General features: G+C 38.5%; 1 protein-coding gene across 2 annotated transcripts in view; it reads right to left on the reverse strand.

Annotated features, from left to right (window-relative positions):
* Nucleotides 1-2,884: 2,884 nt before the first annotated feature.
* Nucleotides 2,885-26,242, reverse strand: part of LOC140942480 (uncharacterized) — a 32,577-nt gene continuing 9,219 nt past the window's right edge. Inside the window, exons 1-22 of one of the 2 annotated variants that reach the window (XM_073391390.1) lie at nt 21,090-21,303; nt 20,644-20,964; nt 16,537-16,582; nt 15,106-15,360; nt 14,846-14,906; nt 14,561-14,691; nt 14,129-14,245; nt 13,886-13,999; nt 13,312-13,422; nt 13,004-13,117; nt 11,876-12,647; nt 11,148-11,638; nt 10,787-10,942; nt 10,527-10,640; nt 9,738-9,851; nt 9,452-9,565; nt 8,239-8,358; nt 7,544-7,768; nt 6,746-7,125; nt 6,495-6,632; nt 5,529-5,706; nt 2,885-4,752 (exon numbers count right to left, since the gene is read on the reverse strand). In XM_073391390.1, coding sequence (XP_073247491.1) covers nt 4,319-4,752; nt 5,529-5,706; nt 6,495-6,632; nt 6,746-7,125; nt 7,544-7,768; nt 8,239-8,358; nt 9,452-9,565; nt 9,738-9,851; nt 10,527-10,640; nt 10,787-10,942; nt 11,148-11,638; nt 11,876-12,647; nt 13,004-13,117; nt 13,312-13,422; nt 13,886-13,999; nt 14,129-14,245; nt 14,561-14,691; nt 14,846-14,906; nt 15,106-15,360; nt 16,537-16,582; nt 20,644-20,964; nt 21,090-21,155 — 4,572 coding nt within the window. In that variant the 5' untranslated portion in view covers nt 21,156-21,303 and the 3' untranslated portion in view covers nt 2,885-4,318. Of the gene's footprint in view, nt 4,753-5,528; nt 5,707-6,494; nt 6,633-6,745; nt 7,126-7,543; nt 7,769-8,238; nt 8,359-9,451; nt 9,566-9,737; nt 9,852-10,526; nt 10,641-10,786; nt 10,943-11,147; nt 11,639-11,875; nt 12,648-13,003; nt 13,118-13,311; nt 13,423-13,885; nt 14,000-14,128; nt 14,246-14,560; nt 14,692-14,845; nt 14,907-15,105; nt 15,361-16,536; nt 16,583-20,643; nt 20,965-21,089; nt 21,304-26,242 lie in introns of those variants that run through there. The other variant, XM_073391389.1, reaches the window with a different exon arrangement.

The following is a 26,242-nucleotide window of genomic DNA, read 5'->3' on the forward strand; positions in this document are numbered from 1 at the left end:
CAAAAGCAGCCTTACATTCACTAGGTATCCATCAATGTCAATCCAATGCCAAAACTCTGCAGAACGTACTGACTTGATGTTGTGTGGGCAGTCAGGAATAGGGACTTGGTAGGGGTACTTCGCCCTGTCTGCTAGCATGGAATTCATAAAGCTCTTTTGCTTGGGATCGCAGTCAGTGGCCCAAACCAATAGGAACAGTCTTGTACATACTTTATCTTCTCTCATGCACAAACTACAAGGGCGAAGAAGACCATTTCAAGCAATTTCCGGAGCTCTATGGTGTGCTAAATTCGATGATTTACTTTGGATTCACTTTGGTATGTTCGTTTCATTGATCAAATGCTCTATTTAATTAGCATGTCTGTAAATGGTATGGAAACGCTGTCACCTTCGAATATAATTTTGATCACAGAAACGCTTCAGTAAGTGTTCGCACAACCACCGCTTTTTGAGCAGAAAACACGAATAGAACAAACAACGACAACTCCACAGACCTTGAACTTTTCTTTTCTTTCTCCGCTTTTCTCTCTTTCTTTCTTGGACTCCTGTACATAAATTTGCAAGATAGTTAGCTCATAATTCTGAACATGATAGAAACAGACAGATATAGCTGCTCGAAGTTTTAGATTACTGTTTCACACATTCTGATCTATTCAAAACCACGCCGCCAAAACATTTCCATCACAAAGTCACAAACACCGAATTTATAGACGTACGTACCTTTCCGACTCATGCTTTTTCTTGTGCTTCCCCATGCTGACAAAGATTGATAACGATCGATTGAGAAAAAAATTCAAAGTGATCAGGGGCACCCAACGACAATTTTCGGAAGAATATCTGTTCGGAAGACGATTTGGGATCTAGAATTTTCGAAACATTTGTTGTAAAATTTCTTGCTTGCCTGCCTCTCCTAGGATTTTCGAACGTCTAAAAAATAGTATAATTGCCTATTTTTAACGGATTTTTACCCTAAAAAGATCACCTAGAATTTTCGGGAGCCTTTTTTCTGGCTGACATTTTCGAAAAGGTAAGTTTTGATCCCTATTATTTTCGGATCACTAGACTTTCAGCTAGGAAATCCGAACAGATGAAAAATTTTAAGGGGATAAAAATGTGCCTATATCTACCGTTTAAATACTTAAATACGTTTAAAAATGCTATGTTTAAGTGGTTTTGAACTATATTCTCGTTGGGTGCCCCTGAGTGATCTCTCGAGATGTCTGATTTCGACTGATTGAATCTGGACTGAATGAAAGACACCACGTCGAAACCACGTGCAGCATGTCATTCTTTGAGTGACACTGATGACATGTGCCTGAAAGAAGCCAGTAACTGCAACCACCGCGACTACTGATACTACGACCAAGAATAAGGATACTTTATATTATTATTCTTTTGACGTTACCTGAAATCCAAAAATTAGTTCCAATTGCGCCCAAACAGGAAAAGAATCTAAACCTCCGACTCCAAAAGCGCAACGGGGAAAAAGGTCGAAAGGGTGTCTTATAAAGAGCGATAATATACAGTAATATGAATCACTCCCTGGGATTCTGTCACGTCATTATAATGTGACCATTGTTTCAAATTGATACCCGATATGTCACAATGACAAGGGATGTTCCTGCGAGTGAAACACGCGTGAACATGCCTGTTGCGCGTCCTTGCGACATGAGATTTTCACGCAACAGTCGCTAAAGGAAAAGAAGAGGCCCTGGAACCATCACAACACAGTGGATTCGAGCAACCTGGATTCTGGATTACAATGCTTGGATTCCAGATTCCATTAGCTGGATTCCGGATTCCAAAGCCGTGGATTCCGGATTCCACAGACCAAAATTACCTGGATTCCGGATTCCGGATTACCTTACATGGGGCGACATGCATGTGATTAGGGACTTTGAGACGGTAAAGGGAACGTCGCTTAAACATGAGTAAATTTGCGTTCTTTTGCTCTTTATCTAATAATTCCTACCTCTTACTTTGTCAGTTGTAGGCGAACCTTCCAAAAGTTGAATTCCATGGGACCATATCGAAATTCAAAAAGAGAAACAAACTTTCGTCGTTGCTTGTTTACGTTCTCCATAAAATGCGAAATTAGGTATTATCAAGTGGTAGTCGTGCAAAAACGGCAAAGCAGTGCCCAAAAATGGAGCGATGCACGTGCAAAGTTGTTGTTTTGCTAATTAAACCTATTGTTTCTCGTTGTCGTCGTGTCGTTGGATGTGGTTGACGTTAACTGTCAGAATTGACCAATCATAGGGTATACCAAGACCGCCTACCATTTGTATTGAAAACCCGAAAATTCCAGGGAGAATTCAAATGGAACGGTTCATTGCTGTGGAAATTTTTCGGGAAAAAAGTAATACCTTTCGAGGTATTACCTTTTTCCGGTTTTTACCGAAACGACCAAAATTTTCTGTACCATTTGTTTTGGATTACCAATGGAAGGCTTTAAGTCGAGAGACAGCGAAAAATTTACCTGTATTTTGTAAATGGTACAACTCAATCCCGTTCCCGTTTTCGGTGCCAAAAAAAATACCAGTACCATTTGACGGAAATTTTTCAACGAAATTTCCGTACAAACGGTAAGCTGCAGGTCCCCTGCAGTTTTCGCGCAATTTTTCTCAATGCGCTTCCTCCTCTATCTTGAAGCCTGGAAGAGCCTAGGCTAAAGTGGGTGGAAAAAGTCGGACCTAGATATTGAGTAATTCTGGGTGTTTTTTTTCTGCGACATACTACCGTTCACTTAGACAACAAGGTATTTTGATCATCTAACAAGAATTTCGTTCTGGTATACCTAAGTTTTGGGGGAGAAGCTAAGGGTTTTTGCCGACAAACAAAGAACACAACAAATGATCTAAAAACCAAAGTAAAAACACGAAAGTGATGGTCGTAAGTGCGTTTATTTTAAGCCATGAACAGGAACTTAACAACTCTGCCAGGCCTGATAAATTAACCTCTCGCTTACAACGAGCGAATATCAATTAATGGCGGCGTCTCACAATAATTACTTCAGATCCTGACAAAAATCAGTTCTTGTACAATAAAAGTTTAAGAATTGTTTAAATTTTGTATTACAGCAAGCTTTGCTCTTGGCAGCCAGAATTGAAAGGCTTGCAAACGGTTAATACTTGGTACAGGTTTTTTGGATATAATTCCGCAACAGAATCGAACGAAGTAACTGCGCTAATAGTTTTATAGTTTTCGTAAAATCAAGCGTTTGCTCGAATAATGACTGGTAAACGTTTTGAACATTCAAACGTTATATTTTTCCGTATATATATTGAACAGTTTTTGAGTAACGCTGGAAAGTATGAAGTAAAATGCATGTTCTACAGCTCGGTTTATATCCATAAGAAGATAAGCAGTAACTACGAACCCTTAAAGCCCCAAAATTTAGATTGCACATCTCCTTCTGGTAAATATTTTGTTACAGTGTTTCTATAAAGAGAAAGGCAAATGATCGAAGTGCTAATTTCTTTCATTTTGATAACTGTGTGTTTGGGCCTTTAAGGGTTATTCTAAAGACGTACGAGGCGTAGCAGACCAATATTAAAGCATTCGTATAAATCATAAAATAAACAAAATCAAAATGTTGGCTTACAAACTCGGCGATTTCAGAACGAGGACCATGACGATCCTAACAGAGAAACTTACAAAAATATTCTAGAGCTTCTATGTCAAACCTTTACGAAATTTACATTTACTTAGAAAACTTGAGTCGATGTGGCCTGCAGCCTGCCTCGTTCTATATAAAATAATTCAACATTTTCATCTCGCCAGCTGACCATAAATGTGATCGTAGTGGTACAAGACTGAGAATCTAGAGTCTATTTTAAGTTATTTTTACAAAACTATTTGACTACAAAATGCATTTTTCAAAACTTAGTTTTAACTATTACTTAAAGTAAACTTGAACCAACATTAAACGTTGAAACGTAAAAGTTTTTTTTCTTAGTCACACGAGAATGTGTCGAGACTCACCTTTGTTCAAGTTGAACTACAGGGCCATTTAAATATTAAATTAAATAGTTTACTTACATATATACAGCTTTAAAAACCATTTAAATACCTTTGTGAAATTATTTACAACTTGGCCTCTGAACAAAACCAGCACCACGGTATCTCGATGCTTTAAAACATTTTTCTCTCTCTATAAATAAATTATTTCAGCCGCCATATTCTAACTACTCGAGTAATAGAAAATTGCTTTAAAAAGCTACACTTTTGTGGTATTAATAAATTAACAATAGCGAATATTTCATTCATTTCTCTATGAATTACCAAAGGCTATAATAATTGATCACGGATAACTATTCTACACAATTATTTCTATCTGTGTACTGTTTCGTTGTACCCGAAATCTTCGCCATTCGTCCTTAGCACCCTCCTCCTTTGGGGAGAGGGGTGGGGAAAGAACTTGCGGCGTGGAACACACCGAAGGTGTTGAGTCGAGCAAACTTGCTCGGTTGTACTCAAAGTTTCTTAGCTCTGTTGAACGCGTTGACGCCGTTGTTGAAGACGACGCTGTCGAATCCGTTGAAGTCTGATTATAATAAGTTCTTGCAGTGGTCAGTGGCTTTTCTTGCGTTGTGTTCCTTTTCTTTTTCAAAGTTGTTCTTGTAGCTAGGCGAGTTTCTCGGTTTGCGCGTCTTCTTTCTCTCCATTTTCCTCTGATGCAAAGTATTAAAAGAAGAATGGCCGCCAACACAACAAGCGATGCAATTAATGGTATGAGATAGTCTGGAGCAGCTGTTGAAAGAACAAAAAACAATTTAAAATTCCTGTTGCGCGTAAAGTTAGCTCACTGTGTAATGTAACAGCCATGATATTGCCATAATAGAGCTTTCGATTCTGAGACGAAGACGACTACGAGTATTTAAGAGATTTTCTCAATACTTAGTATTACTCGCGCGTTAACCAGCGTCATTTTGGCGGGAAAACGTGATAGTCGTCGTCATTCTACTACGAGTTTTAGCGAGAATGTCGTAGTGGCGGGAACAAGTTATCAACTGCAAGAAGTTTTAACATTTTTCTATCAGGAGAGGGCTTAACCTCCTTCAGTATAAAAAAACCGTACTAACCTTTTTTGGTGAAAAAAAGTGAAATGAAGCTTTCCGGGGTTTCTTTTTAGGAGAACACGCGCAAAAAAAATTAAGTTACTCTCGTACTCGTACTCACTCTCGTCATCAAATCTAAAGCTCTCTATCTACACTCTACACTTTGATGTTCATTAAATTACTTAGGGAGCTTATAACTATGTCTCTGCGTTAGCTTTCCCAAAAGTAACACCAAACCTTACAACCAAAATTCATTTTCTGATCTTCCCAGTATCCTTCGCAGCCGCTCGAGCCGGAGTATCGTAACGCTCCCTGCCCTTACGCGGCATTGCGTGTGCCCCCCCTCACCCCACGCGTGTCCTGTTCTTTCTTGCACCCTATCTTTCTGCTAGGCTGGCTAAATAATTGGTTTATTGCCACACTACCTTACGTAACATCTAAACTGTCATGTGGACATGCTCAACACACCTTGTTCCTCATGAAAAGACAGAGTCACAGATCGCTCCACCGTCACCTCTTCCACGGCAATGAGCACATTGTAAAGAGTAATGTTGATTTCCTCTTGTTTGTTGGAAGGTACTGCTCGGATGAATCTTGCTATGTCCACTGCCGCTTTTTGGGCCACTTCTGTGCGTCGCGTGCTGGCCTAAAGAGGAAGAAAAGAGAGAAACAAATAGGTTAAAACTCGTGAGAGACGCTTCCAATGACTTGCACTTCGCGGAAGACCGTCGGGTCTCTTTTCACGGCTTTCAGGCCCCTCGACATTAAGGTGGATTTCCACTGTCGCGTAAATAAAATAGAGGCCATGTATGGGAGGTGACGAGTTAGCGTACAAGTTACACCCCGCTCAACTTCTACTTTCACGTGCTACGTTTCATACATCGCCTCTATTTTATTTACGCGCGTCAATTTTACGAACTGACGTACGTAGAGAGATTTAGAGTGACGTTTACGGCAACCGGCAAAAGTCAGATTGTAGTTGAGAATTTCTTAGAATAGAAAATAAGCAGATAAAAACTGTCCGGAACAATTCCTATGGATAAAACTAGCGCGAAACTACTTATTACTGTTCGGAAGTAATAAACAATAAGCGACAATTCAGGGGAAGACTTGGTCTCGTGGTATAAATTCGCGTTTGCCGTTTGGCGTAAACGTGACGCTAAGTCTCTCTATTCTCTTTTCCAGGGCCCTTCGTTTGTTTTGGTCACGGGCGCAACTAGGCTCATTCTCCAGCCGGGTGTTTCGATGCGCTTGCGTACTCCCCACGCGGGGATAATACCGAGTGGCCCTGGGGACGAGAATGGGTCCGCGCTCTCTTACGAAGAACTCTAAATTGAAGGATCCGCAGGCAGGCCGCCAACAGGACCAATCCAAACGAAAAACAGGATTAATGCCTAGGCAGACAGGTGAAAAGCTATTTACAAGAAAACCTACCACCGACACGACGACCGTGGAAGTGGAATCATCCTTGTCCTTCCCTTCACACATTAACCGAATGTTTGCTTTTGTCGCCCATTTCTTCAACAACGGTAGGTATCGTAACTGGTGACAGAGTTCCTCCACAAGAGTTCCCTAAGATGGCAAAAACAAAAAAAAATTTATCCGTTGCGTTGATGACTCGACAAAATAACACTTCTGATCGATAAACTAACGCGCACAAACCTGGTGAAATCTAATCTAGTTACCTTTGGAAGTTTTTTCATCTTGAACACGATATGGATCTTAGCACAGTCTGCATTCAACTCAGTACTGTTTGGAAGGCAAACCTCTCCACTGATTTCAGAGCCGCTTTGTTTAGAGGTAGTTCCGCCTCCACTGCACTCTGCCCACTTTTTACAAGGGGGGTTGAGGCATCCTACTTTTTCCTTTGGCACGCACTTTCCTCCTGGAGGGCATTTCCCAGCATCACTGATGTCCAAACAATTGCTCGCACCACAATCAATTCCAGTGCAATGACGCTCACCATCGAAGCACAAGCAACTATTGCAGTCCTCTTGTACTGTAGAGTTATGAAGCTGAATCGTACCGTCCTTGAGTTTGCAGTTTCTCGTGTCATTCTCATCATCTACAACAAAAGTATTTTTATGTTAAAGCTTTAGATTTCCAGTAAAGCAATACACAAAAACACACAAACAAAATCACATTTGCCACTTAAGAAACTACAACAAAAGTTTTTTTATGTTAAAGCTTTAGGTTTCCAGTAAAGCAATACACAAAGACACACAAACAAAATCACATTTGCCACTTAAGAAACGAGAAATTGACGGGCGCCAAAAGGTGTCCCGCAGTTGTTTGTGGGATCGCTTTTGGGGGCACACATGTCAGCCAATGGCTAATTTTACCCTAGTCTGGCTCTAATAACAGTCCCATAAGTCTTTGTCATCTCGATCCAGTTTTCTCCTTGATTCTAAAGTGGTAGATGGCATAACGTCCGTAAAGTGACTCAGAGAGAGGCCTCACAAAAGAACAAACCGAACACTTACTTTCACATATTGCTCCAAACTTTCCCGGAGGACAAATGCATTCAAAGCCATCGATTTTGTCTTTACAGGTAGCGCCATCACTGCACGGGGACGAGTTGCATTCGTTGATGTTGATTTTACAAACTGGTCCTGTGAAGCCGCGTGCACAAGAGCAAAGAAACCATCCATCTCCGTCTATGCACGTACCTCCATTATGACAAGGGTTGGATGCACAGTCGTCTTTACCTGAAATGAACATTATCGTCACATAAGCATCGAAACACATCGTACCAAATGGTTCCTGGTATAATTTCCGTGTATCATACGTTAATCGTTTCACTTTCATACCATACGCATAGTAAACCAAACCTTAATCTTTTCACTTCCAACAATGGCCCAATTTTAAAAAACTCCCAACTAAGCTTTTCATAACACTGAAAAACCAATAGGGCGATGTTTAAGTAGACATGACGAGGTTTGGTTTGAATGGCCATACAATAAGACTTTTCACGCGCACGTAACCAAAATGAAATCTGGGAGTCGAAGAGTTTTACTAAAAGAGAAGAAAGAATAGGGTACCCAAGAGCGTGAGTCTTTTATGCAAACGGAAAAACTTGCTATATGATTAACCCGACCGAGATCCACTACTGAATTTAATTCCGTGTTAATCAATTTGTTAATCGAAAATAGGGCAATGAAATTAATTAGCGACTTACTCTTTTCGCAGAGACTTCCTTCCCAGGCGTCTGAACACGCGCATGAGAAACCAACGCCATCAGGTGAATTCAGACACGTTCCTTCGTTTTGACATGGGTTGGACGAGCAAGGCTTGGGTGCTACAAAATAAAACAGTTTATTAGACATGCGCTGTAGACAGAAAACACACAAACGTGAAGTAAATCACTCCGCGCCGGGCTAATTAGAAAAGCCCAAAACCTCTTAATTCGCCCAACCACAAAGACAAACAAAGTGAAAAAAACCTCCAGCTTTCCGTTTAAAGGTTTCCTCTGTTAATGAGCAAATTAGCGGTAAATGTAGATGCATTGATATCTCAGACGAATTGAGCTTTATTGTCATGCCTTCGAGATCAGATAACTGAAGAAAAAGTTTTCCTAATTTCTTAAAGGAAAAGCCTTCCTAAGATACAATGCTAAGATAACCATCTAAGGTGCAATTTTAACGGCAAAGACTAGCCTAAACTCAATTACGAAAAGTGAAAGGAAATAGAGTAAGACACATTTCCACTTGCGTCAAACACAGGAAATAATTTTTCACAGGAAAAAATAAAAACGGAAAGCCTAATGAAACTGCGAGACTAGGCAAGAAAGTGACACGGTAAGGACGGAACCAGCTATTATTAATTACGGCAAATTCAATTACAAACGCTTAGCGTTTTTCCGTTGTTTTAAAGATAACGAGATCGAAAACTCGAAGGCGGCACGTTTCCAGCAAAGCGTTCTTTTTTGTACCAAATGCGCGCGCGAAATTGGAAATAAAAGAATTCAAACGAGACGCCATAGCGGATTTTACAAAGGCACACACGATGCATGAACGGCAAGCTATTGAAGGCGCACACATGTTGTCGCGTTTGATTTACGATGCGATAACAATGGAGCCACAAAGTAATGAAAGCATTAACAGGTGTTCATTAGCAACACAAAAGATTTCTTGAATGAAAAAATGGGCAGGTACGAGCTCACTAGTATTCTAACTGATCAAGAACTGTATAATGAATGCGTTTTCCACGGGTGGCTCTACTTCTCAATCAATAAAACGAGGCAAAAATAGCAAAAAGGCGCAAAACACCACCAGTTATGAAAACATAACAATAAAATAATAACGACAATCAACTACGTCGAAAGAAAAACATCAATATCAATTAAACTAAAAAGAAAATAACAGCTCATGTCGTGTGGAATTGCGACTAACCTATTTGGCATATATCTCCTGTAAATCCGTTCTGACATTCACACTGAAAACTGTCCCCAGTTTCTCTACAGAGACCTCCATTCAAACAGGGGCTGTCACTGCAGTGCGATGTTTCTGTTGAGACAAGCGTCATAAATTAAATTAGCGCACAATGGACGTTAATAAACAGTTTTTCTTTTCTTGCGACTTTTATACTCGCCCGACCATGTCCCTGAATTTCCCTCTCTAGATATTTAATTACCACAGGCCATTCATTTCCAAACATAATAAAAAAAGTGAAACTCACTTGATCGGCAAAATTTTCCTTTCCAATTGCCTGGGCACTTACAGAGGAATCCGTTTACCAAGTCTGTGCAGTTGCCTCCATTTCTACATGGACTGGAGCTGCACTCGTTGATGTCTGAAAAAAAAAAAAAGAGAAAATAAGTAATTATGGAAAAAAAAATGTTTCTACAAACCACAGAAAAAGAAAGGGCAACATTTTGTGCGGTTTTAGGCTGGTTTTCATAAGACGGAAACAAAGAAGGATTTTATTCGGCTCCATAACTTGGCTCTAGGGGGCAAAATGGTACTTTCTTTAATCTTCGTTGTACTAGAACAGCGTGAAGACTAACAAAAAGAATGATCGAAATTATAAGACTGAAAACCTTACAGGATTCAAGGCTTTAAAATCCCTTACACTGGAGAAAAAATACCGTAAAATTCCGAAAATAAGCCCCGGGGCTTATATTTTTCAAAGGCCCTTTTTAAGGGGCCTATTTTCGGAGGGGCTTATCTACGGAGGGAAATTTGCGTTGCAAAATCGATTGGGCTAGCGTTATAGTTGAAGGTAAATTTATTGTTTTTGCTTTGTTTTTCTTTGTATTTGAGGGTAATATTCCAAGTACAACCCCCGGGGGCTTATATCTGGAGGGGCGATTTAAAGGAGGGTTTCTTGCGTTACCGGTTTGGGGGGCTTATATTTGGAGGGACTTATACATGGAGGGGCTTATTTTCGGAATTTTACGGTAGCTCAGAAATTTTCAATAGCTGTGCTTACTCACTCTCACAAAAAATATTTAGGGTATATACTTACTTTGTGTGCAATTAGGCCCTTCCCAGCCATCAGCACAAACGCAAGTGTATGACTCAATACCATCCAGACAACTTGCTCCATTCTTACAGCTGTGGTTACGACAGTTATCGATTTCTTAACACAAAAAATGCAAAAGTTAGAACACAAGCAATGGACTTCACGACACTTATAACGATCATAACCATCATAGTCACTGCAATCGGCAGGCTGAATATCATATCATACTGGGAAGACTAAAATGCAGAGATTTCATCACTTACTTTCATGGCAGTGGTTCCCTTTGTAATCTTTGGCACATTTACAGCTGTAGTTTCCCGGAGAGAGTAATTCACATGTTCCGTGTGCGCCACAAATTCCGGAATCTCGCAAAATAGAAGTTCCATTGACTGTTGCGGGTTCCAGACAAGGATTGATCACTGTGTAAAAAAATAAAAATAATGCTTGTGATACACTGCTTAGTTGTTCACTTTATCGTTTGTTGGATATTCCTACCAACCTACTTTACAGTTAAATTAATTTTTCCTTGTGATTCTTAAGGATAACTCTAGCAGGAAGCGTTCATCAGAACTAGAATGACAGGACAGATCCTGCTTATATTTTTTTACAGCAAATTTGTTTTACCTTCTTCGCAAAGTCTTCCTCTTGTCGCTGTGGGACACACACAATGGAAGCTATTATTCTTGTCTACGCACCAACCACCATTAAGACAAGGACCAGACAGACACTCATCAATATTGACCTCACAGTGTACCCCACTGAATCCTGGCATACAAATACAGGATGCACCGAGTAAGCCATTAGAACATGTACCACCATTATCACAGGCGAAGTTATCACAGTAGTTAATCCTTGTGGCGCAGTCTTGACCAGTGAATCCAGCAGAACAAGAGCATGTATAACCGGCAAAGTCTAAGCTGTGACATGTTGCTCCATTATGGCAAGGGTTCGAGTCGCATGCATCAATCTTTGCTTCACATTTCTGTCCAGTAAAGCCAGGAGGGCAGCTACAGGTGAATGCACCAACACCCTGAATACAGGTTCCATTGTTGAAACAAGAATTACTTGTGCACACATTGATGGGAACATCACAGTCAGCTCCAGTAAACTCTGGCCTGAAAAAACACACAAAATCCAATTTTTAGGGATTGATTACTTTCCGACGCTTCAATATAATATGAATTAAAGGATTATTTCTTATCTCAAACTTAAATTGTACCCTGCACAGTAAGACCTTCTTAGCCACAAGAAACTTATTGAAAACAACCATATCTTTAAACTGTTTGGAAAATTTTCTGCTGTTTTTGCTTTGCTTGCAAATTTTTAAAGTTTAAACTTTATGCCCCTCTTACCTGCACTGACACTGGTATCCATTAAGTCTATCCAAACATGTCCCTCCATTCCTACAGGGATTCAAGGGACCACAATCATTTATTCCGTGATCACAGTTTACGCCGGTATATCCTGCAGAACACACACATTCATAGCCACCAGCTTTATCCACGCATGTTGCCGAGCTTTGACAAGGAGAACTCAAGCAAGCATTGCCATAAATCTGACAAGTAGATCCTGTATAACCTGATGGGCACACACACTTGAATCCACTGATGGCATCGACACAGGTTCCACCATTATGACATGTTGCGTTCAGACATTCATTGATGTCAGTCTCACAGAATGCACCAGTGTAGCCAGCAGGGCAGACACAAGTCTCTGACCCATCAGCATGTTTAATGCATGCCGCTCCATGCTGGCAAGGATAAGGGTTACAAGTATTAGCAGTTGCCAAAACCGAACAATTTCTCCCAGTATATCCTGAACTGCATGTACATTTGTAATCATTCAGTAGATCGGAGCAAGTTCCATGAACACACGGCGAGGGTTGGCATTCATTGACAGCAACTTGACATTCACTTCCAGTAAATCCAGTTTTACAAATACAAGTGTAGGTTTGAATCCCATCTACACAAACTCCACCATTTACACAGGGATTACTCTGACAATCGTCAATGTTGGTCTCACAATCCTTGCCCGTGAAGCCACTGGGACAGCTGCACTGGTAGTCATTCGCCAAGTCTGTGCATGTTCCTCCATTTCTGCACTGTCCAGCACAGTCATTTATACCTGAAAAATGTGCATAAAAAGAACAGTTAAGAAATCGGCTTATTTTGTATGAGAGAACAACGACCACAATTATGGACACTCCCATAATTTGACCACGCCTTTATAGGAGACAGTTCCTCTAGCCATGAAGTTTAATATCACACTGGAAAAACTCTCTATATCTCTACAGGGGGAGTACGATGCAAGCACTTTTACAATGCAGACACTAGGGTCAGTTTGTCTGTCTGTTTTCAAGATGTTTGACTGTAACAAAGAGTAAACAGACTGTTGTTCCACAAAAACACATCAAAGAAATCTGAGTCTTATCATTCATCATCAGTAGGTGACTTACAAGCTCAGTATTGTATTGCACTTACTTTCATTACAAAATCTTCCCTTCCAACCTGCTTTGCATTCACAAGCGAAGTCATTGATCAGGTCAATGCATTTGCCATCATTAGAACATGGACTTGAAGCACATTCATCAACATCTGCAACACAAATAAGATTTTACATGTAAATTAAAATCCAGATAAGAAGATATTACAACATAGAGCTTTGTTCCTGAAAAAAAAATAAGGACTGATCTATTCTTTAAGGAAAACTTGCATTTGTAAGATCAGAAGTAGCTTGATAACTGATCAAAGAAATTATTTTCACAGTTTAGTGAGAAAAAGGTACTGACCATGCTCACACATGTGGCCTGTCCATCCTGGGGGACATACACATTGATTGCCTTGACCACTGTTACGACAAACTCCACCATTCTGACAAGGTTGACTTGTACAATCTCTGTCTACAAAGGTGAGCAACATGATGTAAATAACTCCCATGGTTGTTAATCTACAATAAGATTTCACAGAAAATGCCCCTCCAATTTTAACCCTGAATAAGAGGCGCTTTATGAGCCAAGCGAAGCAAACATGGCATGTTGTGCAAATCACTAGGTGTGGGGAGGATATTTTTTCTCCTCGCCTTGCCCTTTGGTTAGCGCAAAATGTCGTGTTTGCCTCGCTTGGCTCATAAAGCACCAGTTATGAAGGCTACACAATTTTGCTACCTTTTACTACAAGGAACAGTGCAAAGAAGAAGGGGCCAACAAGAGAAGCGTTGGGAGAATAATATCTCTGAGTGGACAGGGTTGAGCTTTTGCAATGCTTTAAGAGAAGCTGAAAATAAAATCAAATGGAGGGAAAGGGTTGCTTTGTCTGTGGCGCCCCAACGGTCACCATGACTACACAATAGGTGCAGGTACTTACTTATTTCACAAGTGGGCCCAGCCCAGCCAGGCGGACAAGTGCATCGGAAGTTATTAGTATCATTGTGGCACGTTCCATTGTTCTTGCAGGGTGATGAAGCACAAAAATCAATTGCTGCAAGAAAAATAACCATTTGTTGAGTGATAAAAATACCATAACGTCAGCATCTACTGGTAAACAGTCATGGCAGTAAGGTATTATATAGAAAACCTTGACAGTGACATCACACTTTAAAGCACTAACCAGTTTCACAGTTAACACCAGTGAATCCATCTTGGCAGTTGCACTTGTACCGCCCCGCTGCTACGTTGTAACATATACCTCCATTTTGGCAAGGTAAAGATCTGCACGAGTTGAGATCTGTTGATGGAGAATCATAAAACATGCTCAACACAACTGCACACATATCAGTAGAATAGACTACCACACTTGTACAACATATGTCTGCATGGCATTTAAAAAAGCAATGTAATGTAATGTTAGAGGATGGCTTCAGCATTCACAAGTACATGTTATGCACATTCAGTAAGAGCACAGAGTACAGTTGACATGGACATACACCTGTACATGTACAGTGTAAAGTGACCTGCTGTTGAAATCTGTCTTTGATTTGAAATTGTTCAAATGAGCTTAAGTTTTATTTTTTAAGGATTCCGAACAATGTAGATATGCTACCTTGATCACAAAGGTATCCTCCCCACTGAGGATCACAATTGCACTGCCACGGTTGACTACAGGTCCCATGAACACACCCAGGATATACACGGCACTGGTCACATAGTTCCCCACCCCATCCTGGATTGCACCTAAAAACAAACAATGGTTAAATCACAGTTAACTAAATAATGGTAGGTGGAAAAACTACATGTAATAGAGGCAATCTGACAAATCGACAGCATATTATGGTGTTTCATAGAGTGGCAATGTTAATTGTTATGTACAGTAAACATTTTGACTTACAAGCATTCTCCAGGGACATTACAAGATCCATGGACTGGGTCGCAACCAGTTTTACAGATGGCTGCAAGAGAAGGAGTTACTCTTTAAGTTGAGCTTAAATCAGGCAGTCCAACGGGAAATTTCAGCCTTAGCTTAGCAATCAAATATCCTTAATATGGATACAAAAAAGTGACAGACATATCTGTACATTGTTTTGCAACTTGGAAATAACCTATTGACAGTAGTAAGCAAATCAAAACAGTTTCAAAAGTTCCACCAACCTATATCACAGCGATTTCCTCTCCAACCTGGCATACATACTTTCCTCCCATTCTCATCACAAGTGTAATGACCAAAACTGTCATTTCGGGGTTGACAAAGTATGTTGCATTGACTTCCATAATAGTTAGTATCACAGATCACTCGTATCTTGTAGCTGATGGTGGCAGCAGGACCATTGTACGTGTGCAATTCCCATGTCTTATTTGGAAATAATGTACCACGTTGAGTAGCTCTGTCTATTAGTTCACCATTACCTTGTGAAAAAAAAAGAAGTTGGTATAAACTAGATTCATAACCCCCTTATACCCAAGAAGAGTTTAAAGGGGCTATTTCACGCTATTTGTCATCTTTTTGAAAAGCTACAATGTGTCTTCTTAATAAATTTTATGATCTATTTTTGTTCATTAAGACTAGAAATGTATTCAGGAATTAAACCTGTTTCCTGTCATCATCTGTTGCTTTGGACGGACATGGAGTGAACCTTGAAAAAGTTGGCTCAACCTTTTGAAATTTTAATGCCTTGCCAGCAGAAATTGCCGAAAAAATTGTGTTGAGAGCTCCATGATGAAATTCTGGTACAACATCTTCTTCATAACTTTACAGGAGCATTTTGTGTATGGGTGAAGGTTTAAGTTATTGCTTCAGGACAAAATTGACCAAAAACAGCAATATCTTCGTAACATAGCCCCTTTAAATCAATATAGAAGCTTTCAGTGATCACAAAACATATATTTTTCAATTTGATATAACAGGATAAAATTTCAGTGGATTGGAGGTAAACTAGTTGGCCAATTATGATAAAAGAAAACTGCATGAAATTGAGCTTAAATACTTTTCCATACAAAAAAGCTTTTCAAAATAAAAGAAAAAATAAAATATTTTCTATCCAAAGACTCAGATGTTCCTGAAGCAAAAGTTAAGGTTGGGGAAATTTATCTGAGGATCTACAAAAAAATATGGAGATTTCATTTAACAGCTTTAGCAAAAAGCACACTTATGAATTATATCTTCATCTTTTTTTCAGTGAGCATTTCAGCTGAAATACTGTTGTCTAGTCTTGATGTTAATAAGAAATTAACAGACAATTTTCATTTACTTTTTTTACTATAAATGGCAGGAATAAAACCAGGAATTTTTAAGAAATGAAAAAAAATATATATATATATCTTTGCCAACTGGCAAAAAAGGAACATATTCAAGTCAGGTACTACCACAACATTCTTTATTAAAAATTTAAAGAATAGCACCAAAGAAATATGGTTAGTGAAAATACTGAGAGTGCTTTTACAAATTTGCATGACTGCAGTAATAGCAACAATATAATAATACAGAAATCCATTATCGATGGCGTCAAACTTTAAAAGTACCCTGAGGTCATGCAACAAATTTAACAGTATTTTTAAAATGTTTTTTGGGGTAAAATCACTTACTTGAATTGTCTGCATCCCAAGCTTCTAAAACTAAGAAGTAAGTTGTCTGAAATCAAGAACAGAAGATAGAGTCTTTTAGTAAAAATATCGCATGACTGACCAAAGTTTTGCCATGTACAATGACAGTACCTTGCATTCAGTAAATTTTAGTATAACAAAGGACATTTCCCATTATGTGTTTTTCATATGAAGAAAAGTTGAGCTGTAATGCTGGCCATCAAGAATTACCCCATAAGTTAACAACAGATTAAAGAAAGCAATGAAAGTGCTTAATTAAGTAACTTTCTGCAAACTTTTGGAAGAATAAAATCTGATTAATTTATGCAGTTTGAAATGCTTTGCCAAGGAATAGGATCTGAAATCACATACCAAAAATTTTTGAAATTTTAAGGAAACAGCTGAACAAAATATATTGGCCCATATTCAAGGGATAAATGCTTTCTTGGAAAATGATATCTTGGCTTTAAAGTGGCATTTGGGCATCTTTAAAAGCCATGGCATAACTCTGATATTGCCCGGCCAAAAAAAATAATAAAATAAAGGGAAAATCGGTACAAGTCTTACTCCCTTACCCATAGAGATCGAAAAACTAATCAAATAGATGGTTAAAATAAAAACATTTAAAGCTGCACCATGAGAATAACAAATACTGTTTACTACTAGGAAGTTGGTTTTCTATTCCCTACTTGTGAGGAATATTATTTGCTTTTCTTAATTACAAAAAGGAAATTTGGCAAATTTTACAAACTGCTCGAAAGTTACAGCTACACAAGTTCTCACTTTCCTAAAGGTAATATTCTAGATAAGTTACATAAAGGATAATAACTCTTTTTACAAAATAATTTTGCTGGCATACTGCTGTTAAGGAATACTAGATTCTAATTTCTTTTCAATGAATTTACTGATTAAAAATTTAGTGTTTACCAATCTGCTATTTATCCTTTCATTTTATTTGGGCAAACAAAAAAATTTTACGTAACATGATTTCCAGTGCTCCTGCTGACTCAAAAGCCATTGACAATATTCAGTACATATTGAAACCTTGAAAGGAATGAATGAAGAAGCAAGAACACGATTGGAAAGTGGAGAATAATATTCATCACAGCTCCACATTATTTTTAAAACTTAGAAAATAATATATATTTATAACAGGGAAGCATCTAACACAACACAGACATATACATTATTAAATCTGGCAGAAATCAGGATCACAAACCAACAACCACTGTCATGCACCACTAACAATATAAATCATCCGCTTAGAAATTTCAGACATCAAAATAATAATAATAAAAATTCAGATAAAAAAGTGTTTTGAAAATCTCTACAGCTTTGGAAAAGGTCCTTTTTAATTCACACTCTGAGAAACTTTAAATTCAGCCAAACCAACAGACATGTCTCTCCAAAATATATATAAAAGTTTGGACAAGATAGGACAACTTATATAAAAAAGAAATTGTGAGTTTATTAAGAAGGTAATTGTGGTTTCAACTGAAGTATTAAGACAAACCTTTTAATAACTACGTGCAAGTAATAATATCTTGTGTACTATTCTGGCGACTACCTTAATTGAATCTACTAATAATGAAAAGAATGGCTCAACACCTGTGATATCAAACACTGCTTGCATTACCTTATCTTACCCCTGAAAAGTAATAAAATTATTTACAAAAGGGAGCTACTTTCCAACATCTTTCCATCATTTGAGATCAGTTGGTGCAGTCACAAAGATAAACCTGACAATTTCTTTTAAAAACTGAAAACATAATAGTTTGCACAACAATCTAACACAACATCCTTCCACCAAAATAATTATCAAAGACTATGCCAAATATATTAAGCAGCACAACACTCTGTTTCTGAGACACTATAAAATCTATTTGGCACAAGATCGGACTGAATTTGACAGCTGCATAAATTTGAACTATGCAAATAAACAAAAGGATTGATTTTTGTATTTTCCAAAACTATTTATATGAGATAAGAGAGACTTTTATGGACTTTTCATAAATTTAACACTACCATCACTTGTGGTTTGTATGGAACTCATTCTTAGTTTTCTATGCACTTTGTTGAGAGTAACATGACCGCAGAGCTCCATGGGGACATCATGTGTAATAATCACTTTTCAAAGGAAGGTATATTTAAGGCTAATATAATATTTTTCTTGCCACTACATAATAATAAATTTTTAGTCCTAAAATTTAAGGACAAATGAAAGCCAGCTGAAGAAGCAATTAAAGAGAACAAAATATTGTTAGTCTTTTACCGATACTAATGACCCAACTTCCTTGTTTTTGTAAATAAAAAGTAAAATAAAGGTCCTTTTCCCTAACTTACAGGATAACAAATGATTAATTTCTTTAAAAGTGGCAGAAGATCTACAACCAGTTTTTTTTTCAAAAAAGAAAAACATTGAAAGTTGAAAAACTTCAAAGTCACAAATTTTAAGGAGTAATAAAATAATGAGCAAAAAAATTTTCTGATGGAAAAACATTATGAAAGCAAACACGACATAAATTAGACTGTAAATGACTACTAAATCATTCAAAAGAGGGCATGGAAATACCAATTAAAGGATGAGAGGTATTTTTACAAAGTTTTGTGGAGATCTAGATCACTTCATGAAGGTAATTTGTGGTTAAATAGGTCAATCCAGCTTGTAGACACTTCAACTGAATGAGACTTATGAGACTTTGACCACAAGCAAAGAAAAAGAAGTTTTGATAAGTTTGAGAGATAATTTACCTTCAGTGAATTTTGATGTCATAATCTGGCACCATAAAGTCAAAGGGGGGACTAATAAAAACGCAACGTGACCCAAACAATGTAGAACTATTAATTAGCTGGAGTCTATAATTTTCTCTTTTCAAGCAATATAATCTTAATTTAATTCATTTGATATTTTTAACTTTAAAAACTATGAAGCATATAAGCTCTTAAGGTAAAGAATGAAAACAAAAGTATTTTTATCAGTGCTGTCAAACAAGAATTCAAATATTCCAAAACATTATTCGGCACATGTGTCACTTTACATTCAACAATCGAAAAGGTGAAAACAAGCCTAGCGCCAAATAAGATCAACAAATTGCCACCGCAAAAGAAGGGAGGTTATCTCAAGAAGATCTCGAAAACAGAGATCAAATAATGCAGAGCTAAGCAAAGATCAACTCCCGGGGCAACGAGCTTTTTCTCCAGAGTATGCTATCGATTGAAAGTTTAATTGCACTGTAATATTTTCTCTAGTTGGGGGGAAACGTAAAGAGAATTATTTATCTTCCCGGCCGATGAACGTGGGAAATTTCTATGTAAACGGTATAGGGTTTCGTTTATTCCTGAAATCTACATACGTGAAAGTGACAACATGGGAATTTCGAAACACTTCGGTTTCGTATTGAATGAATCGCTTTTATGCCATGCGGCTTCAGGATCAATTCTTTGATTTTTCTTTTTCCAGTCAGTGTAATCATTGTGTTGCAAATAAATCGTAACTCCTATTAATTAACATAATTCGCACAAAAGGCTGTCAAACGGAAGACACGTGGCCCCCGAAACTATACTGCAAGCTACGATAAACAACGTTGAAAAATATACGAGGCGATGCACTCCAACGAGATATCTGCAGGTCAGGTTTTAGCTATAATGCTGCCTGTTTAGATAGCTGCAGCTGTGTTTATTATACAGATTTTTAGTTTCGACGTAGTTGTCGATTCTGTAAAATGAACGTGCTTCTGCCACTAGCTTCCGAGAGCCAATGAGAGAAATTTATTTCTTGAAATGCAAACTTTCGAGTAAAATGTGCGTTTGAGCTCGCGCTCACAGCAGTGGCTCAACTGTTAAAAATCTATCTTTCTAAAAATCCTTTTGACCACTTTTTTAACTGAGCTGCTTTTTTTCGGGTTAAAAACGGCTGTTAGATGCGGTTACATTAAAATTTTATTATTGAAAAATATAGCCCATCTGCTTTAACGTCCGCATAAATTTAATCCCAATTATTACGTTGAATTTTCTAAGATTTTTAAAAATAACGGACCTGCTCTAACAGACCGATGGCAAATCTTTGATTTTTTAAGAAAAAGTTTAAGAACATAAACCATGGTAACTTACCAGCCATGAAAAAGTGAAGCGAATAGAAATCGGGTTGCGAAAACCATTATTCGACGATGAAGTGTTCGTAAAGGTGATCGAACTTCCTCCAAGAACAGCAGTTGTAGATTCACCAAATGTACACGGACCTGACACCGACGAAACATACGATGTGTATTGCTTGAGACAAGCTTTGAAGAATGTATCACACTCGTCCAGGCACACACTTTGTCCACGATATATTGTGCGACTCCCATCACAACATCCACCGTCCAATTTCTCACCTTCAATGTTTTTTAACGAAACCAAATGTATTTCGAACGATCCTGAACCGATGATAGTCTGCGGAAAATAAAAAAAAGTTAGACTTATAATCTGCGGAGCGAAGAAGGATAAAAATTTAGGATACAGCCATACACCTGACCAAAACACTAGAATTCACCACTTAGCACAAGGTCTGACCGTACCTGCACATGAATGAAGTGGCATAACGCAGCGAACAACAAGTTTTTCACGAGTCGGCCCGAGGCCATTGCTAAAGTCTCTATCAAGAATTGTGTGAAGCCTTCGAGTGCGCGGCCGAAATTTCCTCCTCGTCTGCGTGCGACATGAACGGCCGCCCTGCGCGCCGATCCGATGCGAGCTCAACACACTTGCAAATCATTCAATTCTGAGTGATGTGAGAAGCCCGAGACAGATGTAAAGTTTTGTTGGGAGCGGTAATGCTAATGAGCATGCGTGGTTTAATTAGTGACGCAACATGATACCCATGGGTACACTTATCGCTTTTATAATAATGGTGTTGATTGGCCGAGACCAAGTGAAGAGTAAACAATTTCTAAAAGAGGAACAAATTTCTCAGCCCTGCAAAATCTTTTCAAGAGCAGACTGCTCAGGAGATCACTCGTAAAGATATCGTGTTTCGTCAAGTTGGTTCCTCGCAAAGGGTTGGATGATCAGCGCTTCTAAAGATAATCTCTGAAAGCTGCCGATCATTGATTTAAGGGACAGAAATCTTTGACATCAGACAAATTTAATAAAGAACAGTATTGAACTTCTTTAAGGGCTCAAGGAATTAAAGAAAATGGAAATCGGCTACGTGCAATTTCAATATCTAAAATCCACCTGCAGATCTCAGACAATTCCTAGATACCTGTGCCGAAACGCAATCATTGTCTGGGATTTTAATATGTTTTTACTTACAATCCGTAAGCGGCATGTGACAATGAGACGAAAGGAACTGAAATGTTTACAGGAAAAACCAAACTAAATACTGTGGTTTGCCTTTAACAAATGGTAATAAGCGGGGCAAAGTAAACAATAACTCGGCGCGTGCCACTAAGTAAAGAATATGAAACGCGCATCGCTTGTTTTCTCATCAATGGACGCCAAGCGAGGCTCTTGACGGAAACACACAAGGCTACACCTGTGATAAACAAGGCAAAGCCGATCAGAGAATAATCACTTTTTTTCTTCTTGAAAAGGACTTGAACATTTGACCTCAATTCACTGTTTGACCACCCACAAAGAGCCAACTGAAAAACTATCTGGCTGGTCAAATCGCTGTAAATAAACGACCAGCGCGCATGCAACAGCGGGTAAATTTGTATGTTAGGTACCCTCAGAACGTAGGAAGATCAACACAGCCTAAACTTGTCTGAAAGTGACGAGTTGATCTTGCGAAAACAGCGCATTTCGTAACAGATATCACTTCTATAGCGCTAATGAGCCTGGCGCGTGTCAGAAATAGAATATGAATTTAATTGTTATTAATTACAAGCTGAAGAAAATGCTCTAAGATCAGTACTGAAACCTGGATACCACACAGACCATTGGTACTAGCTGAGCCGGAAAAGAATTCAACAACCCGTTGCTGAGATAAAGGAATTCACGTACACCAGTAGCATAGGTGAAGTATCATATGAAACCAGCCAAGAGGATGTGAACAGAGGGAGTGCTTTTATTGAAGAAAACTTGAATCATCACTTTTCCTTCCGAAAACTCTGCAAACCAAACATTGTGGCACGGAAACAGAGGCTTTTGCGGTTTGAATTCATCTTAATACGCGCCATGCTAATTAACTCAACAAACAGACAACACTGAAGTGAATTGACCCGACCTTACAAATTTTTGTCATGGTCTGTGCGTTATCGCATCTCATCGCGCAGCAGAGCAGATCATAACGAGAGAGGAGGCTTCACACCATGGATGAAAAATCGACGGTTTTGATAAACAGGGCAGCTGCGGTATTGAACGAGATCTTCTGATCTGATCATGTTTGCGGTGAAATCACGCTATCTAAGGATGAAGATTACGGACGGGCCAAGAGAAGTTTTAAATCACGCACTAATGCGACTTCTCTTCGATGGAAATATACATCTTTGCGCTAAAACTTTCACTAAGAATTACCTCCGAATTTTTTTTTCACGTTTCACGCTCTAATCGAGGATTTTCAGACTATCGTCACACTACTATTACAAGAACCAGAAATGGCGGTACGCTTGCATTGTAGGTTCTTATCTTTTAAGCTTCTTAAGTTTAAAAAACTCATCACCCAAGAAAACCACACGTGCCACAGTCAAGTTCTAGCACGCGCCAAATTCTAGAATCTTTGTTAAAAGGGCGGGAAAAACACTTATCGTGCTTGTGAGACGTGCCTGCTTATAAATTAATCTTTATGGGCAATTTAGATGTGCGCAATCATAGCGAGGAAACTGCGTTTAATTCAAGTAAAAAACTTATGGCGATTCATACAGCTTTCCGGTCCCTCCAAGGCTTTCATTAAGAAGTGAAGTAAGGTTTGGCGTCATGATGTCGCCTGGACCAATGAGAAGATTCAAAGCTATTAAATGAGAAGTCGCGTTAAAAAGTTTGCTATGACTTTCATATTGCGAAAAAGGTTTCAAGACACAATAAACGGTAACAAAGAGAAAACCATAAAACAATTTTTAAGTAGCGTGGCCTTCTGAACAAAAATTAGCATTTCTAGTTCATTAAGAGTTCGTTTAATTTGCATATTAAAGGCAAACATCAATACTAACACTTTCCATTACTTCAGGAACAACAAACAAAAAGCTCGCACATGGCTCTATAGAACAATGCTGTTTGAATAATGAAGTATGCCTCAAAGACACGCAAAGTCATCGTTCATCTTGGATATATCAGCCTAGTATTACACCATTAAGGCCTCTTCAATATCATTTCAATCACAACACGACAAAAGATAGGAAACGAGAGGAACTCAAGTAAAACTTGAGATAATTTTCAAGTCAACAAGACAAAGGCAGCTTCGGTTTAGGACGCCGGCCTCGAGATAATAAAACGGCACGTGTTAACACACGCGACTTTTATCGGGAAGACGATAAACGTTATGGCTAGGGTTCACTTTTTTAACATTAGTTAGAAGAGAAACGTCGTATACGGAAGGCTCGCTTAAATACCAAGCGAATATCTCCTGACGTCGCGCGCTTGTTAAAGTCAACAAAGCTTGCAGCGGAATGCGATGGGCGTACAACCACGTGCCACAGCTGTTCTAGAACAAAGAATCTAAGCGTGTCAGTAAGTAGCGTGATATTGTCATGCAAAGAAGGCCTAGCGAACACCTGTGAAAGAATGAATCCTTACAACATCACCATTGTTGCGAGGCAGCTTCATTAAAGCCACTAGCGTCAATTTCAAACAATGATAGTTTGCGTTTTCTTGCTTGAGCTTGCCCGCTTTGTACTCACTGAACTTCGCCCATATGCACACTGCCTAACTGCGGCAACCTTCTCTTTCTCCTCAAGTAAACAGGACGTATAATAAACGACGGCAAGCGCTAACCTACAATCAGGTGTTCTTTCTCATGGCAGGTTAAAAGACGCGTTTGTACTTGCGATGAACTAAAATTGTTTAAGTGAAAATTTCAACATAAAGTGAATTAACTCATTAAAGTGTTCACAACGAATTTCTACACCAATTCTAATGAATATATGTTTGAGGTCAAAATAGATCTTTCGGGCGGAGCGGCAGGTGTGAGTAGAAGAGTGCCTCTTGATCATTGGAGAGGCAATTAAACCTCCACCGAAAATTATCCAAGCGTTTAATAAGAAAACTACCGCAGTTAGAATTGATACAACATATTTAAAGGTCAAAGCAGACTATCAATGAGTTAAATGACCACTTAACAACTCGTTTAAATGAACAACTGTTGATCCTCAACAAGCCGCGTGCCAAAGCAGGGCGCACAAAAGAATTCCGATACTTGACCGACCGTAACGGCAGGTGTACATAAAAAACGCGGCGGTGAGTGTAAGAAAATAACATCTTATCTAGCAATATTGAAAAGGGAATAAGAATTAAAACTGCCCTGTTAAGGACATGGTCTTGAAACAGCGACATAAAACTAGTGGAAATGGCGACAAACGACACAAAGATGGGTTAAATAACAACAGGGAAGTGGCCTACTCCTCAAAATGCGAAAGAACCGTATTTGAAATTCAGACTATGGAGATACCTACCCTCCCCTCCCCTCCACCTAAGAGGGCCTCGCTGAAGAAAATTCGAATCACGGGAACAGAAGAAAATATTTTCGATGTTAAGCCGAGTATCATGAAAGATAAATAAAATAATACGTACAACTGTTTACAGAGTGTCAGAGAGTCAGTGGAGTCATGTTAAAGCAGTTTAAACTATTCAGTTTGTGTAGGAAATCCTAAGCTGTGATATTCAAATGAAACTTCTACATGTACATCTATCTGGTTGCCATTTGTTCTTCGGTATTTTACAAAACACAATTTGAGTTTTATTTCCAAATATTGGTTTGGGGTTAAGGTCAAAATCACACAAAAGAATTCCAATACTATTTTTGTTCTATATCATCACGAGGACAGCTGTACAAATTCCCTTGGACACATGCTGAGATGAACTTCAAGAGCGATTATGAAGATTCGAGATGCACTTCTGGAATAAAGCAAAGATAACCAGATGCGTGATAAACGAAACTAGTTTAATCCAGAAAGATCGGCACTAGGGAGATGCAAAACGCACAAAGAGCGATTGCTTTGCTTGTGTTGTTTGTTATTATATTGTCTTACCTATTATTATTTTTTATTTAACATGTGCGCATTTTGTTTTGTTTTTTTTTTTTTTTTGGCTTAAAATAGTTATTCCTGTGTATAAGATATTTCCACTTTAAATTAGTACTCCTTGTAATAAATTTAAATTATTAATAATAAAATTGTGATGATATATTTGTTCGTTCAAAGAAAACTACAAAGCCTTTGCATAGGAAAAAAACAGAATAAACAAAAAGAAAAATAAAAAATAAAAAATTACTCCAGCAAGATGGCGGTCTTAAAGGACAACCTTAGTACGAAGGCATCATGGGTATAACAGTCACAGACCACCCAGCAAGTATATTGCACTTCTAACGTGCGAATCTGTGGCCGGTTTAAAACCCTGCGGTGTGACCATTTAAAAGAATCCTTTTCACCAGTATTTTCTCATTGTACTATCTTCGTTGCTATGTTAACAGGCCCTAACTTACGAGCCTGTGTGTGAAATCCTATGGTGTAACAAAGCAAATGAAACCTCCTCAGGCTTCATCATCACTGATTCATCAGTTCTTTGACACGCTATT

This window comes from Porites lutea, chromosome 7 (genome assembly GCF_958299795.1).
Source record: "Porites lutea chromosome 7, jaPorLute2.1, whole genome shotgun sequence".
Lineage (NCBI taxonomy): Eukaryota > Metazoa > Cnidaria > Anthozoa > Scleractinia > Poritidae > Porites > Porites lutea.